At 40.6% G+C, this 20,309-nt stretch overlaps 1 protein-coding gene across 1 annotated transcript in view; it reads left to right on the top strand.

Annotated features, from left to right (window-relative positions):
- Positions 1-20,309, top strand: part of LOC122814332 (zinc-binding protein A33-like) — a 100,675-nt gene that overhangs the window by 46,370 nt on the left and 33,996 nt on the right. Inside the window, exon 4 of the mRNA XM_044086918.1 lies at positions 7,605-7,627. Coding sequence (XP_043942853.1) covers positions 7,605-7,627 — 23 coding nt within the window. The remainder of the gene's footprint in view (positions 1-7,604; positions 7,628-20,309) is intronic.

The following is a 20,309-nucleotide window of genomic DNA, read 5'->3' as shown; positions in this document are numbered from 1 at the left end:
GCGTAGTTCCTTAATGGAAAGAGTGATCCTGAGGATTTCCTTTTATAAGAGTACCTGGGAGTGGGTCAGTGGGAGCCAATCAAGTGTGGGTGAAAAAACCTTTATTGTGATTGGGCACGCCAACTTGACATCATACCTTACAATCTGATAGGTTAGCTATCCTGAGCCAGCTCATACATGGTTAGTAGAATCACTCTAAACCTACAATAGTGTAGTTCGGAGATTAGCTAAAATTAGCTAAAAAAATGTAGTTAACTAAAAATAGTCTTGCTGGAAAAAATCAACCCTTGCTGGTAAAATACATTGTTAGGCTACACTTTTCGAAATCTTTGTCAGGATGGTGGACAACCTAAAAGAGCATAATAAGCAAAGCCGAGCGTACTAGAGAAATAGCATGTATGTAAAATAAAAAACGGGCTAGAAAACCAAAAAATAAGATACAGAAACTAAAAAGAGAAACAAAATAGTGAAAAATTCTTAAATAATGGATATCAATAGAAACTAATGTATTAAGATATGGAACTGAATGAGGGCTATTAACTAAAAAAAAACAATCTTAAAAAGGCACTGATATGTAACCTGAAAAGCTAGAAAGACATGAAAAAAAGTAATACTGAACCATTGTAGAAAACATGAAAGACAAAAACATGTATATAGATGAACCATTGACCAAAAACAAATGAGTTTGAATTTGCCAGGGGAAGTATCAGGCCATGGGCTGGAGGTAGACTGGTGAGATCAAAACTGGCTGTCGCACGAAAAGTAACATTTCGTCGGTAAATCTGTTAGAGGTCCAGGTGCAGAGGTTGTGGTATACAGTGTTGTATCTTTCTGAGATACAGGACTGGGGTCAAAGATTCCGCATAGTTAAGGCCTGGTCTTTTCCTTGCCTGCAAACGTATTTACCACTCGAGTTCCCTCTTCTCAATCAGCGAGTTGCAGTCCCCGCCTAGTGGGGATTTAGGGATATGTTCAAGAACATGAAATTTAAACGTATTGTGTCCTAGGTTCCTGAGAGCATGCCAGCTGGTTTGTCACTTTCAAGTATTTTAATTCATGCAGGTGATTTGCTATCCTCGTTTTAAGGGAGTTGACTGTCTTGCCCACATTGAAAGCATTGCATTTGGTGCACGCTGCCCTGTAAATCACTTCTGTGACATTGCAGTCACCTCTGACATTAGGTGTGTAGTGTCTCCTGCCATTGGGGCAGTAAAAGCCTGCGGCACCGCTCATGCGTCTACAGTAGTGGCAGGGAAGCTCACTGCAGGCAAAGGTATCAGGGTTGTCAAGTTTAACTTGGCAGGGATGTTCCAGAAAGTCCCTAATGCTTCTCCCTTTTCTAGCTGTGAAGGAGGGTTTCTCTGGATAAATGTGGCCAAAAGACCTGTTGCTTGTGATGATGGGCCAATTGTCCATTACGATCTGGATGATGTCTTTGTAGTCCATCGCTGGAGTACTGGGATCGCTATGGGAGCGGCTATGGCCCCGAGTTTGGCAAACACGGCACTAAGGAAGTGGGAGCAGGACCACATATATGGTTCTACCTTTTTTAACAACATAGCGTGCTACTACAGGTTTATTGACAATATTTTCCTGGTTTGGAAGGGTAACCGAGTTGAACTGGAGGAATTCCTCATTTATATCAACAACACCACCGCATTCCTGCGTTTTACCAGCAAACAAAGTACAGAGGAGATCGAATTTCTGGATCTTTACCTGAGGAAGAAACAAAGCTCCACCACACTAACACACAACCTCTATCAAAAACCCACTAGGGTAAACTTTTTTTCTGCACGCCACCAGTATGCACCTATTCAAACAGAAGGTGAGCGTGATTAAATCGCAAGGGATCCATATAGCACAAGTCTCCCAGGACCTGACGGATTTCTTGACCAACATTCGAAAGCTACAAATGGACTTTTTAGCCCGAGGCTACTCAGAAGGGCTAATCAACAGGATCCTCGACCCCATCATCAGCCAGCACCAACTTGGTGCCCCTAGGGCTCTAACTGATACCAGGATCCAGACCACCCCAGAAACTAGATTCCAGTTCAACTGCATCCTGGACTTCTCTATGGACTACAAAGACATCATCCAGATCATAATGGACAATTGGCCCATCATCACAAACAACAGGTCTTTTGGCCACATTTTTCCAGAGAAATCCTCCTTCACAGCTAGAAAAGGGAGAAGCATTAGGGACTTTCTGGGACACCCCTGCCAAGTTAAACTTGACAACCCTGGTACCTTTGCCTGCAGTGAGCCTCCCTGCCACTACTGTAGACACATGAGCGGTGCCGCAGGCTTTTACTGCCCCAATGGCAGGAGACACTACACACCTAATGTCAGAGCCGACTGCAATGTCACAGGAGTGGTTTACAGGGCAGCGTGCACCAAATGCAATGCTTTCTATGTGGGCAAGACAGTCAACTCCCTTAAAACGAGGATAGCAAATCACCTGCATGACTTAAAATACTTGAAAGTGACAAACCAGCTGGCAGTGCATGCTCTCAGGAACCTAGGACACAATACATTCAAATTTCATGTTCTTGAACATATCCTTAAATCCCCACTAGGCGGGGACCACAACTCGCTGCTTGAGAAGAGGGAACTCGAGTGGCAAATACGTTTGCAGGCAAGGAAAAGACCAGGCCTTAACTATGCAGAATCTTTGACCCCAGTCCTGTATCTCAGAAAGATACAACACTGTATACCACAACCTCTGCACCTGGACCTCTAACAGATTTACAGACGAAATGTTACCTTTCGTGCGTCAGCCAGTTTTGATCTCACCAGTCTACCTCCAGCCCATGGTCTGATACTTTCCCTGGCAAATTCGGACTCATTTGTTTTTGGTCAATGGTTCATCTATATATATGTTTTTGTCTTTCATGTTTTCTACAATGGTTCAGTATTACTTTTTTTCGTGTTTTTCTAGCTTTTCAGGTTACATATCGGTGCCTTTTTAAGATTGTTTTTTTAATTAATAGCCCTCATTAAGTTCCATATCTTAATACATTAGTTTCTATTGATATCCATTATTTAAGAATTTTTCACTATTTTGTTTATCTTTTTAGTTTCTGTATCTTATTTTTTGGATATCTAGCCTGGTTCTTATTTTTTGGTTTTCTAGCCGGTTTCTTATTTTACATACATGTTATTTTACATACATGCTATTTTTCTAGTACGTTCGGCTTTGCTTATTATGCTCTTTTAGGTCGTCCACCATCCTGACGAAGATTTCGAAAAGTGTAGCCTAACAATGTATTTTACCATCAAGGGTTGATTTTTTTCCAGCAAGACTATTTTTAGTTAACTACATTTTTTTAGCTAATTTTAGCTAATCTCCGAACTTCACTATTGTAGGTTTAGAGTGATTCTGCTAACCACGTATGAGCTGGCTGAGGATAATCTAACTTATCAGATTGGGCACGCCAACTTGACATCATACCTTACAATCACAATAAAGGTTTTTTCACCCACACTTGATTGGCTCCCACTGACACACCCCCAGGTACTCTTATAAAAGGAAATCCTCAGGATCACTCTTTCCATTAAGGAACTACGCTTCGATGGTGATTGTACGTCTGGTACTTTTTACCTCAATAAAGTACGACCGTCTAGAATCTGAACATCGACTAGGTTGATTTTTTGCCACCATGGCAAGCAGAGCTCCTTAGCCGAGCCACATTTACATTGTTTTGCCTGTTTTTTGTGTGTGTTTCATCTTTGATTTCTAGCTCTCACACTAGCGGTTCCTCTCAGCAGGCGACCTGACCAGCCGGTACTACTACCTTTATACAAAGCCTTTCTAAAGGCTTTACTCAGCCTTCAACCACAAGCACTCAGGTACACACAGCCTTTCTCAAGGCTTTATCGGTAGCCCAGCTTCTTCACTGACATCCCACCGTACCTTTATTAAGGCAGCCTACCTGGTCATCCATTTATTCTTGGCTTCCCTAGGGTATTTTATTCGTGGATATTTTTCCTCCTCTGCATAGGAGCTTGAATACCCAGGTCCTACAGACAATCATTTTCCTGCTGGACATAAATACACAAACAGGGAAATCTGGGTGAAAAATAAATCTACATATGACTCAAAGGAGTAGTTTATTTAGCTTCCTGTGAGTCTTATTACAGTTTTTATTTAGGAAAAACAATTGGGCAGCTTTCTAAATGGGAGTATGAATGCTCGTTAGCAAGTTAAATTAGGGATTTCGGTAAAACTTTAGCAAAGTATGCTCTGATGTGTGGTAACTTCAGAAAATTCACGTTCTTTGTATTGGATCATGTAACATTGGACCTGCTGCATACCGATTTAAGCACATTGCTTGAATGTAAAGAAGCAATATGGCAATCGCCAAGAAGGTTTTTTAAAAGCACATGGGATTTATTTATTTATTTTAGCAGTTTTAAGTATGTCCATCCACTTATAATGAATTGATTAGGGTATCTTTTTTTGAAATTTCTTTTAAGACAAACTACCTGCTCCTAAATGATATATTGGCAATCTTCAAATCCCCACCAAACCCAGGTAACTCCACTGAATATGCAGAAATGTACACTACCACACTACACCAGCATATAAACTGTACCCCATAGGAATCAATGTAGAGCAAGCCCCAGAAACAAACCTGCATGATGGAACCATAATATCAGCAAGCTTTATAACAGAATGAAAAGAATTTTGATCAAAAGTGAGAGACCTTGCCACTGAAATAAAACAACTCGGTAGCTTAATAAAGTCCACCAAAACCAACTTGAGGCTAAAATAGCTGCCTAAGCCAAAGACAGTCAAAAGGCATTTTTTAACTATTTTTCTAATCTCCCAAGCACAAAGCAGCAATGTTCTGAGCTGATTGTGAACAATGTTAGTTAAACTGAGGCTGAAGATATAGCTAACCTACCAGCTGATAAATTTAACTCTAACTTTACCCTCTCTCCCCTCCATCTGTACCTGAAGATATATTTGAAGTTGGCTCACCTCCAACTATCACACAAGACCAAGTCCTAGAAATGTTATCAAAAGCTAAAAATGGGTCCAGACAATATCCCTGGATACATTTTAAATGGCGTGAAGCACAGTTTAGCCATATGCCAAATAACACTATTCAGTTTCACCCAAACAAAAAGCTCAGAGGCACTCCAGTTCTGTAGGTGTAAAACAGAATTCTCCGATAAAAACAATTCCAAGTAGTAAACTCCAATAAATCCAATGGATGAAGATTAAAATGAAGAAAGATTTATTGTGCAGAGTTAGGTTAGTGCTTTCACCCTGTTGGGCTTTCTCAGACCTTTTAATACAAACAAAAAGGGGACACAAAGAATATATAGTCACCTAGATATGACATCACTTCCTACAATTAGTCTATTTAAAAACTAAACAGGAAAAAAAAGAAAAAAAAAGTCATTTCATGAGCATGCCCTAAAAGTAGGAATACAAACATACATAAATGCATTAATAAATATAAAATGTAAACATAAATAAGAATAAATACTCAAAATGGGCTTACAAAAATAAAGCAGTTTTTAAAAATATATTTCAGTTTATAAAAATATATTAGAATATATGCAAGTTTTATATGATTTAAAATATATAAAAGAACATATCTAAGTTCAACATAAAATCTCATCAAAAAGGGACACTGGTTATAACAATGTGACCATCAATCGCCTGTTTTTCAAGGCTGGCTTAATGGAGACTTTATCCTCCATGCAAATTTTGTACCAAGAAAATGGAGAACAGCTACAGTCATTCCCTGCATAAGAGAGGACCTTCCACAGACCCAAACAATTACCAATCCATAAGTCCAACCAGCCTCCTCTGCAAAGGTATGGAAAGGCTTGTCATGGAATTAATTAATTGGGACATAGGAAACCCCCAAATGCTAGACCCGTCTCAGGTTGAATTTGTTAAAGGCAGGTCCTGATTACTCAATCTGATGGATTTTTTTTTTTTTTTTGAAAAGATCACCAGAGCAATGGATGAAGGCAAAATTGTACACAATGCATACCTTGACCTGGCCTTGTAAAAAGGCTAAATAAACAGGGAGTAAACCCCTATGTCACCTGCTGGATTGCCAGCTGGCTCGTAGATAGGACTGAGATAATCAAAATAGGTGAAGTTACCTCTACAAATATACCAGATACTATTGGGATCTCCCATGGATCTGTGCTGGGACCTCTCCTATTTGGCATCTACTTTTCTGAAGTAAAAGTCAACATCAAAGGCACCTAGCCGACTTAAGTTTGCAGATAACTTAAGCTAGGTGCAGTCATCGAATCACCAAATGACTTGCCTATCCTGTAGGAAGGTTTGTCTCAAATAAATAACCTGGTGTCAAAATCAGGATCTGAGACTAAATGCCAAAAATACATTATTGTATTCTGAGAACTTGCCTACCACGGGGAACTATCAGATTGGCAATACACCCCTAGGAGTTGACACAGTTGGGAGCTTATGTATCTAGTGACCTAACTTTTGACCAGCTTGTGTCTGTTGTTGTAAGAAAATCCTTCCGTATTGCACAACTTAATAAACAAGGGAATTGTGTCTAGATCTAGGGATGTCATTTTTCCCGTTTACTCAACCCTTATTAGGCCAGTCATTGGTTATAATGCCCCCTTTGGCATGTATCTGTACAGATACATGCGACAACTAGAACACCCACAGAAATTCCTTATTAAAAGGAGAGAAGGCCTAAACAGCATGCTCCACATATGCCTAAAGTCCTGTCAGTATACTTGGTGGCCTATCAACTGCTAAGAGGTAACCTGCGTCTGGCATCCAAGACATGCTCTGACCCATTACTGTTGGATTTACTGCACATTAGCAAGTTAAATGACATAGGAAATGCTCAGTCTACATCTAAACCTCTTCTGCAACACCAACAGTATGATTTGGAGGACAGGTATATTTCGCAGAGGATACCACTGCTATGGAACAGACTCCCTAGCTACATCGAAAGTCATACCTGTCCATTTTCAAGCACAACTTAGATCTATGGATTGGAAACAGTGAATGTACCCCAGTACTAGGTCCCTCAAATTATCTGCTGTATTATCACAGTTATTCTCATTAGGGGTAGTCTAGAATTATTCACCATGGGATAGGTAAAGCCAGTCAATAAAAAAATGGGATAGATTATTTTGAGCACAAAATAGGAAATTGGCTATAAAGCCAGTCAATAAGAAAATGGGATAGATTATTTTGAGCACAAAATAGGAAATTGGCTAGGAAGGACAGCTAGCCTAGTACTTACCTATGAACCTATGATTTTTATTAAGATGACTGTATTTAATGAATCTTGATCAAATGTTTGTATTGTTACTTTACAAATGAATTTCACTGGTGATGGTTTGATACAAAGTCTTGCGTTATGATATAGGATTATTTAAGAGTAAACCTTGGAAAATGATTTACATTCATAAGTTCTTGATTTTATTAAAAAGAATGAAAATGAATGGCCAAAATTCAGTTTTGCATAGTTTTTTTCATTGAATGTTTTGAGTAGTTATCGTGTATTTTATATCACCAGAGGTGAAGATGTGTTTACTGGATAACATTTTATACCTTTCCTAATTGTACTTTTCTCTTTTTATAGGGAATAAAGGATGAGATGGAAAGGTATGTGTATGTAATGACTATTTCTAATAAATGTTTTAATCTGGTCTGTATTTTTAAGCTTCTCTTTTTACAGTTTTCACGTACAAAACTGAAAGCCAGCACATTTGTATCTGTGCATTGTCTTTATTCTGTTAATCAGCACAGAAATCTTGAGAGTTCAGGATAGTGTTAATTCAGGCACAAAAGACTACATAGTTGGTGTTTGCTAGAGTTTATGATCATTAAGAAAGACAAGTTTATTTTGTATGGTACTTTCTGGGATCATTACATAAACTACTGTTTCACTGAGGCACACTTGAGTGAGTCTCGCTAACTGAATAGCTGATATTTAAAAAAATACAGCTTTTGATGGCATGTTAGCATAACACATAGAAACCAATAAATAACAAAAGGTACAGAAAAAAGCTTGCTGTACACACATTTAGAATATCAGTCGAAAACTTGTGCAAAACTATACATTTTTAAGTATTTGAAAATGCCATATATCTTGATGATGACGTTGATTAAGGATTTGGAACTGTATGGCCTGTAATATACAGGATTATAATTGGATCTATGAGCATAAATTCCTCCCAAGAACGAAACTGGAAAGGTGAATATTGGCAGCCATATTGAGAACATATAGGGTTATGATTGGAAACCTAGTCATGATTTTTTTGTAGGGGAAGGGCTTTTATATGCTTCATTTACTACTAGTTACAGAAAATAGGGAAAGTGTGTAGGAGCACATATTATTTTACTGGCTTAAGCAATTAGCACTGACAAACAGGCAGCACAGCAGGCAGAAGTTAAATATTCCTCTGTAGGATTAACAGCTTTAAAAGCTGTTAAGATGCTTTATTCTGCACATTTTTAAGCATGGCAGAGTGAAGTTCTAATAGTTTTTCAAAACAGTTTTACCTTTTGCTACTGTTATTTGGACTCTAGCACTGCCCTCTTTTACAGTTAGCTGCCCTTAACAAGGTTTTGATAAACACCTCTAAGCAAGCAGTAGTGGTGGATGTTATCAGGGAATTAACATGGTGGGGGGCCTTACCACCCCTGGAAGGGCATTAAGTCCCTGATATCCCCCACCCCAGAGAGTATTATTTCACTTGGAGAACTGGCTATTTGTTTTGTACTTTTTATTATTATTATTATTATTATTAATGTATACTTTTTTATATTTTTGATGTAAACTATTTTCTCTGCCTAATGTTTCAGACTTGCTGTACCATATGTAATTGTTGTTGGAAGAAGTATTTTACATCCAACACATAAAACGTATATGTCTGCATACACACACATGCGTGCGTCTGTCTTTTTTTTTTTTTTTTTTTGCTGAATTGGTGACCTTAATTTCATGAATAAAGCCCATTTTTGAATGGAACTTGTCTATTTTACAGGGTAAATTTTGAAATGAGGATACTGCTTGTTACAAGTCCTTTTTTTGGGGGGGGGGATCTTCTGATTGAAGATATTTATTTGAGCTCATTTTCTTGTCAATGTTGCAGTGTTTGTAAGTGAGGAAAATTAAACTGTATCTGCAGAAGCACAGTTTTTCCACTATTACTACTCTTAGAATCCTAGGATGATAGGTGGTTACTAGGCTAATGGCCCTATAGCCTTTTTTAAGCCTCACCATTCATGCCCCAGTTTTCCCAATTATCAATGCCAATGGCTTAGGCTTTGATTTATTCTTACGGCATCTAAAAACTGCCCCTGTCCATAAGGGCCATATGCAACAGGCCAGGGGCAAATTTGCGATTTCCCATCCATTGGTCCCAATTGTGTTTGAATAGGCTTAGGGAAGAGCTCTGTGTAACATAAATGGGGAGTCTGTTCCAGAGAAAGGGTAATGTATGGACAGGTAACATACCTGTCTATACCTGTCCCTCCAACATGCTCCATTTATGTCACAGACAAGGTTTAGATCCTTAGATTGGGTAATTCTAGTGCTGTTTGTTTTGCAAAAGTGTAGCAGATCCATCAGGGCTGACTCAGAGAATGCCTTGCATAGATACCCATAGGTAGTCTGAAGGAGACTGATTACAGAGACAGAAATGTAATTATTGTGTTATGAAAGTAGAGCTCCAGTAAAAAAATAAAAATACTTGTCAGAAATTATGTTTCTAAAAATACTTGTCAGAAATTATGTTTCTCTCTGAGGAGCATCATACAGGAGCTGTTACTTGGTGGCCATCTTGGATCCTTGCCACTTTTGTTACTTTTTTAAATTTGGTTATAGTGGCAACAAGTTCACATTTGAGTTTTGGCTTGTTGTTAAAGGGATGTTTGTGTGGTGGCAATTGTAGTTTACCACCACTTAAGACTCCATTTAGCAAACCAAATGGCCCAGTTGCAGGGCTATTTTTAGAACTGGGATGCAGTAGGGCACTAATACTTAGGAGGAGTTTTTTCAAAGATTCATAGGTAGGTACTAGGCTATTAGCCCTAGGGCCTACATAAGCCTAGCCAAAAAGGTACCCTGGCTTTTGCCACCCAAGAAAATTATTTTCCTGTGCCCCTGTCGAGCAGAGCCACAAAAGTGATCGCTGGGGTGAATTTCCTATTTCCCATCCAATCATCAAGATTTTTCTTTAAGAGTGCTAATGAGGAGCTCTGTTTGACATAGATAGGTAGTCTGTTCCAGAGTATGGGAAGTCTCTGGGACAGGAATCTATCCCTCCAGCTTGTTCTGTTTATTGTGGTGACAAGGTTTAGGTCCCTAGAGTGTGTAGCTTGGAGGGATTGGGATTTCTTTAAGTGGAGCATGTCCAACAGCTCTGGGTTTGACATAGCTTTGTATGTTAGGCAGAGATCGCCTCTGAGTAGGCAATATGTGACGGAGTAAAGCTGGAGTTTTTTGAGACTGTCTGCGTAGGGCATCTGTTTGAGGCCAGTAATCCTCTTTGTGAGGTATTTCTGTGGCCTTTCCAGTTGTTTTAGATGTCTTGTGAGGTACATACCAAAAGGGGCGGTTTACTCTATAATGGGTCTAATGAGTGATTAGTAGAGGGGAACAATGACCTCTTTTTTTTTTTTCTGGATGCAAAACCTTTTTTGATGAGGTGAGCCACGTAGAAGGATTTCCTGACCACTGTGGCGATGTGATTATCAAATGAGAGACTACTGTCCACCTGTGTCCCAAGGTCTCTTATCACACTTTCGGCATTAAGTAGACTACCACTTATGTGGTAGTTCATGGGTGCAGAGTTTTTACCAAAAGGGATGACAATACACTTTTTGGCATTGAGCTTCAGGCCATGGCTTTGACACCAGGCATATAGGTTCATACTGTAGGTTCATAGGTTCATACTAGGCTATCTGCCCTAGGGCATTTATAAGCCTAGCCAGAATGTGTTTGGCTTTCGCCACCCATTTTAAATTTATTTTGCTATGCCCTTTTTCGAGGTTAGTATACTGTGCCACTGTCTAACAGTGACACAGAAGTGATACCCGGGGTAAACCTACGATCTCCCATCCACTCATCAAGATTCCTCTTGAAGAGAGTCAATGAGGGACTCTGCATAACCTGGACTGGGATTTTATTCCAGAGTGAAGGGAGCCTCTGGGTTATGAATCTGTCCCTCCAGCATGTCCTATTTATTTCAGTGCTGATGTTCAAGTCTCTCGAGCGTGTAGCTCATTGGGATTTAGATTTTCTGAGGTGCAGCATGTCCATTAATTCCGGGTTGGACATGGCTTCATACATCAGGCACAGATCGCCTCTGAACAGGCGGTATGCCACTGAGTAGAGCTGGAGTTTCTTTAACCGGGCAGCATATGGCATCTGTTTGAGCCCTTTGATCCTCTTGGTGAGGTACTTTTGGGGTCTTTCCAGTTGCTGCAGGTGTCTGGTAAGGTACATCCCAAAAGGGGCATTGTACTCCATTATGGGCCTGATGAGGGATGAGTAAAGAGGCACGATGACGTCCCCTGATCTAGATGTGAATCCCTTCATGATTAGGTGGGCTATATAAAATGTTTTTCTAACCACTTTGGCCACGTGGTTGTCAAATGAGAGATTGCTATCAACTTGGGTCCCCAGGTCCCTAATTACTTCTTCTGTACTTAATGGATTACCACCTATGTGGTAATTTGTGGGCACTTTGTTTTTGCCAAAGGGGATGACTATACACTTTTTGGCATTTAGCTTGAGGCCATGGCTATGGCACCAGTTGTCTGTTTCTATGAGGCCCTTTTGGAGGATGCTTGTGCCGGCTGGAGAGTCGATTATGGCCCCCAGTTTGCAGTCATCTGTGAACTTGGTCAGCCACAGTCCTTCCGTGTTGGCCTGTACCTCTAAGAAATATATACCGAACAAGAGAGGTCCCAGGACTGAGCCTTGTGGGACACCACTTGTAACTGGTTTGGAGTCTGACATGGCTCCAGCAATTCTAAACATGTGGGTTCTGTCCTTGAGCCAATTTGCAATCCATCTAGTGACATAGGAGTTTATATTTAAGCTGGTGAGCTTATCTATAATGCCTGAGTGGGGTATTGTATCGAAGGCTTTTGAGGTCCAGGTAGGCTGTGTGGACCACCTTCCCTCGCCAATGGCCTTGGTGACTGTTTCAAAGAAATCAACCAGGTTTAAGAGGCAGGATCTGCCCTTAACAAAGCCGAACTGGGTAGGATCCAGTGTTTGTAGGTCCCCAATATCTTTATTTATGAGGTCCATGATGATCCTTTCCATAGCTTTGCAGACCAAGCTAGTCAGGCTTATGGGGCGATAGTTTCCAGGATCCGTTGAGGCACCACCTTTATGGAGAGGGACCACTGTTGCTGTATGCCACTCTTTGGGCACATATCCTGTAGTAAGGCTGAGATTGAACAGTAGTTTTATGTTTGGGTTTAGCTCTTCTTGGAGTTCATGTAGGACGCAGCCTGGGACACCGTCTAGTCCCATTTATGCTGTGTTTTTTGCTTTGGTGAGGGCGGCTCTTACCTGAGCATCTGAGATGTCAGGGGGGCAGCACTCTGCTGGGATAGATATTTGCCCTTTTGGTGGGGGGGGAGAAGTTTGCGCTGAACCTGTCAGCTAGGATGTTAGCAATGTCTGTGGGTTCGGTGTATTTTTTGTCATTTTGGACTAATTCTGAGCATATCTGGGAATTACCACCCAGGTTCCTAACATAACTAAAGAAAGCCTTGTGATTATCCTTAGTGTCCTGTGCAATTTTTCTCTCGAAGCTGGCCTTAGACAATTTTGTGTGTGCCCGTAGTTTTTTGCTAATACTGATCAGTGATGCCTTCCCTTTTTGGGATTTTGCTCTATCATTTAGTAGCTTCCTCCTTCTATTGTATAGTTTGTTTATGGCTGGGGTCCACCAGACAGGACGTCTGCCTTTGGAGGATTGGGTCTTGGTTTTATTTGGGATCGCATGATCCATGCATTCCTGAAGGTGTTCATAGAATGCGTTTATAAAGATTCTCCGGTCTGGGCCGTATTTTCCACAGGCCCGGGGCCTTTGAAGGATTCCACCTCAGTTTTGAGGTGTGTGAAATTTGCTTTAGAGAAGTTTTTCATTGTGGTTTTCTGGGCAGGGGGTGGGGTCGGGATGTGAATATCCAGTGAGATTAGTTTATGGTCTGATCTTACCAGTGAGGGATACACTTCTGGTCTGGAGCATAGAGTCCCCATGTTGGTGATGATCTGGTCCAGTATGTTTTCCCCTCTTGTGGGAGTGGTAACAAGTTGTTCCATAGCATTTGAGTTTATAAATTCTAGGAACCTTTGGGCTAGGGTGTTGGAGCTAGAGTAATGCTCCCAGTCTATGTTTGGGTAGTTGAAGTCACCCAATATAATGGTGTTTGGAGAGACCTTCATATTTTCCAGTGTTCTCAGGAAGGCTGAGTGGGGTTCCTGGGTTTGGGAGGGTGGTCTGTAGCAGGCTATAAACTGGAAGGCAGTTTTACCCACTGTTAGTTGCACATGGATAGTCTCTGATGCTTCGTGCTTTGCCACCAACCTGGAGGTGTGGGTATCTTTGATGAATATCGATACTCCCCCTCCTTTTGTGGTTCGGTCCAAGTTTTGGGGCCGAAAAGCATGGTATGAGGTATAACCTGGTAATGCTGGGGTGCTCTCGGGAGCCCTGAACCAGGTTTCTGTTACTGCACAGATATTGATGTTCCCCATGCTAAGGAGAGTTTTGAGTGCGTGCATCTTGAGGTTTAGACTTCTGGCGTTGAATAGCATTACTCTTAGTTTCTTATCCCTTGTGATACCTATGGAGGTGGGTTTGTCTTTTGAGCCTTGCCTAAAAAAGGCACTATGGGGGTAGCAAGAGCCTTTGCCAATATCCGAAAGCCCAGGGTCGAGAGGTGCAAGCCATCCCTAGCGAAGCAGCGTGGCTTGTCGAGCATATCATCGCAAGCTGACAGGCATGGATCCCCTTTGGATGACACCAGTACTTAAGCCAATTGTTGAAATTGATCATCTTGTCTTCATATTGTGGCATCATTCTTGGTGAGGGTAACATGCTACTCAAGGTCAGGGTCATACCGGCCTGGGCTACATGCTCAGAGAGCTCCTTTATGTCTCTTTTCATGTAGTCCAGGGAGGTACGTCTCAGGTCATTCACACCAGCATGGACAATGACCGAGTCATATTTGTACTTGCCTTGGAGTGACCTGAGTGCTTGTGTTATGTGGCGGATCCTAGCGCCCGACAGGCTGGTCACCATGACCCTCTCCTTGTTCAGCCTGGTGAGCGGGACGTCAGTGTGCTTGACGATAGAGTAACCTATTACAAGTGTATCAGGTGTGTTGTTTAGTCTTAAGGGCTGTGTCTGTTCGGCACACTGGCTTTGTGAGATATGTGTTGCACGTGTTTTGTTTTAGGGTAGCGGCTGCTTGGGTGTCTGCTTTGGAGGTCTCTGCTGCTTTGGCAGATCTTTATTTAGAGCCTCCAGTATGTTTTGTGTGATTATGTGTTTGGTTTGCTGTCGTGGTAGGTCTATGTGAGACTGGAATTGTAGTGAGTGTGGTTTCCTTCTCCTCCTGACTGGTTATGCCAGTACTGAGTTGAGAGAGCTTAGCCTCCAGTTTGGCTATATGGTTGCATCTCTCACATGTGTTGGAATTTGTTGGGAGGAGGTGAGGGTTGTCTGTGTACATGAGGCAGTTGTAACATTGCCTCAGGATTCCCAGATTCACCAGCTGGACCAGAGAGGAGATTGACAACTCACCTTTGGACATGCTAGAATAATATTGGGAATTCCTTAATAATTGAAAACCAGGGCCAGTGGGGAGTGAGGGTGTAGTGCTTTTAATTTTTAGTGCTGACTTATATAATTGCCTTAGTGAGCAAGTGCCAGGTAACTTAAGTGCAATGTGTTACAGGTAACTTAAATGCAAAAACGACAAACAGTAACTTTCTTTCAAGTGAAACAAGGAAATAAGTACAGTAAGCAATGCAGATATCACTAGTGATCCACAGAAGCACTGAGAAGCCGCGTATTAGGTGGAATTAGTGTTCCAGGGAAATAACAAGCAAACAAACAACAAGCATATAAACAAAGCTAGATTCAGCAGGCCTGGATCTAGTCTATGCTACAGCAAACAAGGTGTACCAATTTCAGTAAGATACAGTTCAAATATTCAGGCACTATAAACCTTTAACCAGAAATTCCCAGCTCAGAAGGGCAGAGTCCAGCCTCTTCTCCCACAGGAGTGCAGACCACAAACCTTATATGTCTCAGTGAGGCCCTTTTGTAGTATGTCCACATAGTTAGGAGTTTCGACTTTGGCTCCTAGTTTGCAGTCATCTGCAAACTTTGTTAGCCAAAGACCTTCTGTGTTAGCCTGTACTTCAGAGAAGTAGATACCAAGCAGGAGAGGACCCAGGACTGAATCCCGTGGTACTCCACTTGTCACTGGTCTGAAGTCGGATTTAGAGTCTGCTACTTTCACAGTGTGGGTTCTTCTTTTCATGAGCCAGTTGGCAACCCATCTTGTGACATAGGGATTTATACCTAGTTTAGTGAGTTTATCTATAATTCCAGAGTGGGGGATTGTGTCGAAAGCCTTGGCGAGATCTAGATAAGCTGTGTGAACCACCTTACCCTCATCTATGGCTTTGGTGACTGCTTCAAAGAAGTCAGTCAGGTTTAGGAGACAATCTGCCTTTTACAATCCCGAACTGGGTAAGGTCCAGAGTTTGGAGATTACCAATGTCTTTGTTTATGAGTTCCATGATGATACGTTCCATGGCCTTGCAGACCAGGCTCGTCAGGCTAATGGGGTGGTAGTTCCCAGGGTCTGTCGTGGCTCCCCCTTTGTGGAGTGCAATAACCATCGCGGTGCGCCATTCAGTGGGCACAAGGCCTGAGGTGAGGCTATGATTGAACATGGTACTTAGGGTGCCAGTTCATTCTGTAGTTCATGTAGAACGCAGCCTGGGATATTGTCAGGTCCCATGGATGCTGTGTTCTTGGCTTTGGAGAGTGTGTGTTTTACCTGTGCAGCTGTGATTACAGGAACTTTGCATTCTTCCGTTATAGAGATGGGCCCTCCAGGGGGTGATAGGGGGGGTAAAGTTAGCACTGAACCTGTCTGCCAGGATGTTGGCAATATCAGTTGGTTCTGTATATTTAGTGCCATTGTGCTGTAACTTAGAGCAGATCTGAGTGTTGCCATGAGATTCTTGACATAGCTATAGAATACTTTTTGGTTGTCTTTAGAGTCAGTGGCAATTTTGTTTTCATAACTATCTTTGGGGGATTTTATGAGGGATCTCAGCTTCTTACTGAGGTTGACCAGGGAGTTAGTCCAGTCATGGAATTTTACTCTTTTTTTTGCAATAGTTTCTTTCTTCTGTTGTAGAGTTTGTTTATGGCCGAGGACCACCAGATTGGCTTCCTTTTTTTGGGGGATAGCATCTTGGTTCTGTTAGGGATAGCATGATTCATGCACTCGTGTAAGTGCTTATAAAGTGCATTTGCGTAGGATTCAGCAGTCGTACCTCTTTTGTCCATCTGCATGGGTGTCATAAAGTTTTCCACTTCTGTCTTAAGAAGTGTGAAGCTGGCTTTGGAGAAGTTTTTTACGGTGGTTTCCCTAGTTGGGGTGGGGGCGGGATGTGGATGTCTATGGTGATTAGCTTGTGGTCGGATCTGCCCAACGTGGAATTAACCTCTGGTTAATAAAACTCTGCCCGTATTGGTAATGACCAGGTCTAGGATATTGCTGCCCCTGTTGAGGGTGTGAATAAGTTGATCCAAGGGGTTGGAATTTATGAATTCCAGAAAACTTTGAGCAAAAGAGTTGGTACATGAGTAATTTTCCCAGTTAATGGTGGGGTAGTTGAAATCGACCATTATTAGGGTGTTGGGTTGTACCCTGATACTTTCCAGTGTATCAAGAAATGAGGAGTGGGAATCCTGGGGCATGGTGGGGGTCTGTAGCAAGTTACAGTTTGGATTGCGGTCTTGCCCAGTGTTAGTTGCACTTGGATAATCTCGGATGCATTATGCTGTGCAACTAGCCTGGAGGTGTGGATATCCTTAATGAATATGGATACACCGCCACCTTTAATGCTTCGTTCCGGGTTAGGTGGCCGAAAGGTGTGGTATGAATTTATAGCCTGATAATGCAGGGGTGCTCTCTGGAGCTTTGAACCGGGTCTCTGTCACTGCACAGATGTTGATGTTCTCCATTTTAAGGAGTGCCTCGAGTGAGTGCATTTTGAGGTTTAGACTTCTAGCACTGAGTAGCATTACCCTCAGATTTTGCTTGCTTGTACCTGTTACGGTGGTGAATTTGTCATTTGAACCTTGCTTAAAAAAGGCACTACAGGGATGGCAAGAATGGGCGTTCCTTTGTTGAAGGCTGTGTGTTAGGCCCGGCAAGCCAGCACGTAATAATCTACTGCCAATCATTAGCGGACCGGAGTTCCGCTGTGGCGACCCCTAACCGGGAAAAGCCAAAAGACACAAACAATTTTTTACCATCATTTCATTCATGATTTATTTTTATTAGCTAAGGAACAGTATATGATTTCCAGAACTTTTGGAAGATATGGAAAGTAGTGCTTCCATTCTGGGATTCATTAACTGAGTGATAATGAGATTAACTATCTAGAGCCTGAAGTGCTTTAAGACAGTGAAGTAAAAAAATTGATTTGAGACGTTATAAAGCAAAATGTATTTACACCATGATAGTTCTCATCTACTACATAAGAAAAGGAATATTAAAGGGCGGCATATCAGAATAACAAGCTTAACTACTGCTATGTCGGATTTTCATCAAGAATATGACCAGTTTAAAGGAATATTTTTTTAGAAAAGGAATATCCCACTACTCTGACATTCAACATGAGCAGGGAAATAGAAGAAAACTGGCAAAACAAATTTCAGGCAGTAATAAAATTTTTTGTAGAAATTAGAAGCGCTCTTGATAAGGTAGATAACGCGAGACATCCATTTGATTTGATTTTTCAATAGATTCTAGACTTATTAAAAAAGATGGCATTAACTTAAACAGTGGCTGTAGGCAGTTGAGAGCTACATGGGATTGTGGGGACCACCCCAATATTTCTAAACAAGAGAGGATTAAACATTTTTTTGAACCCCATGGAAGAGCAAAAAAAGCAGAAATGCAATGCTTCAGAAAACTCTCCTCTGTGGGGTGAGCTCGCCTTATTTTTCAGTGGTTAACAGTGAAAGAGTATTTGAAGTTAAAGGTTATTGCAATTGCAGTAGAAAGGAATTGAATACTAGCCTCTTGCTTTTCTTGTGACAATTGTTATAAAGGAAAATTAACTCTAAACTGTCAGAATACTTGCACAAACACAGTTATGTGATCGGTCAGGATAATAGTTGTTATTCTTCAATAGAGCACAGTGGTGCCTATCCAATTTCAAGAAATTAGTATTTTTAGTAATTGAAAAAGTTGATTTAGATATCCATAGGTGTGTTTATGAAAATATTTTAGAGAGAACTGGCAGCTCATATTGACAACCATGGTTCCACTTGGGCTAAATGATCTTACTTGTTGAGTGTTTTCATTTCAAATGTCTCAAATTTAAACACGGAGATTAGTGTACCGATTTTTATAAATGGTCTGGTTACTTTATAATCATGTGTGAGTTTTTAAATGACTGTATAACTTGATGTTTTATGAGAAGGAAATATGATAATGAAGTTCTGTAAAAAAAAAAAAAAAAAAAAAAAAAAAGTAATTATTGTCTCATTTTGCATGTTTTATTTTGGTATCGAACAGTTAGAACTCTGGTTAGGACTACTTTCTCTTCATATGATTGTTAGTTAAATTTAGTTTAGTAAATGTGTGATGTTAACAATGTCAGTATGATTTATTTCATCTGTATAATGTACAGCAAGATGGATTTAGTATTGCATGCTTCCAGATATACAGTATAAAGCAAATATGTTGTGTATTAATACTGATCTAGATGTAATAGTCAGTGCTATGGTTTGTTGTGTTTACAATAAAAAAAAAAGTTTAACCAAGAGATTCCTGGGTTCTTTTTAACCACATGCTAAAGACTGACCTTTGGAGATGCACAGCATATATCAGAAAAAAATGAGCTGGGTTAACTGGATTCTTATGTTCTTAATTTTCAACAACATGCCAGTATGACATTTGCTAAAATAGTTTAGCACACCAGTTTTTCTAGACATTAATAAAGAGCAAAATTCATGTCATTTAACAAAGGAATGTTCTTCATTCCTTCATCCCAGGCTCATTGTTATTTTAACAGCAACCCTATTTATTGAGTAAATACACCCTTGTAGTTTTTTTTTTAATAAATGTCAGGTGAAGGGATTTGGTTACTGTTGAAAGAATTAGGAATGTTATTATGTTCTTTTCAGTGCAGTGCAATAGAAAAAGGAACTTCAGACTTTGGATTAGTTAATTAAAGGCTTGCAAAACACGGTGTAGAAGAATCACACACACTGAATCTGTATGCATTCTCAGTTTCACGGGTCAAAATTACTTTTCTTTATAAAATGTAAGAAGAAACGGGGTCCTTGGAGTGTCTGTTTTTAAAGGTAACACACCAGTAATCCTATTTGTTACATTAACTACTGGTACAAGGTTGGATGAATCTATAAATAGTTATTTCAACAGCAGTGCAATAACATTGTAAAAAATAATTACTCAACAGTCTTACATTTTGAAGATTTAGGTCAGTTTAAGGTAGCTGTTAATTACATCAAATGCTCCAAAAATAGCGGGAACCTCTCAGCCAAGCTAATTTTGTAAAATATTTAAAGGTGAGATTCATCACAGAAATATGTCACATGAACTGTGAGTCTGTACAATACACTGTAGAATGTTTTTGTTTTGTTTCTTGGGGGAGGTTTAGGTCAAGTAATCGGGGCTAGCATGTTAAAAAAAAAAGCCATTGACACTAGTGGGACATTTAGGAAAGAGCTATTAAACTGTGGTGGTGGCCTTTTACTGAGAAAAAAATACTGCATACGTCTGAAAAAGCAGTACTTCCTTAGTGTTTCTCATAAAATCTGCAGCACCACTGTCTGTAGCCCCATGAAGAGGGAATGTCTGCCCATTAATGTAAGAGATGCATTTTGATATGTTACAGAATCCTGTGACCATGCAGTTTGGAGTCTGTGTGCACTGGGAGCTGTAATGTCACACTGAGATTTTCCCCTTATTCCCGTTTTGTGTAACATTTCAAAAGATCGATGTCAGATTTGCTAGCTGAAAGCTT

The sequence above is a fragment of the Protopterus annectens genome, chromosome 10.part0, assembly GCF_019279795.1.
Source record: "Protopterus annectens isolate FY-2018-M chromosome 10.part0, PAN1.0, whole genome shotgun sequence".
NCBI lineage: Eukaryota > Metazoa > Chordata > Ceratodontiformes > Protopteridae > Protopterus > Protopterus annectens.
The sequence above is the reverse complement of the archived record's forward strand: the minus strand, read 5'-3'. Positions and strand labels throughout refer to the sequence as shown.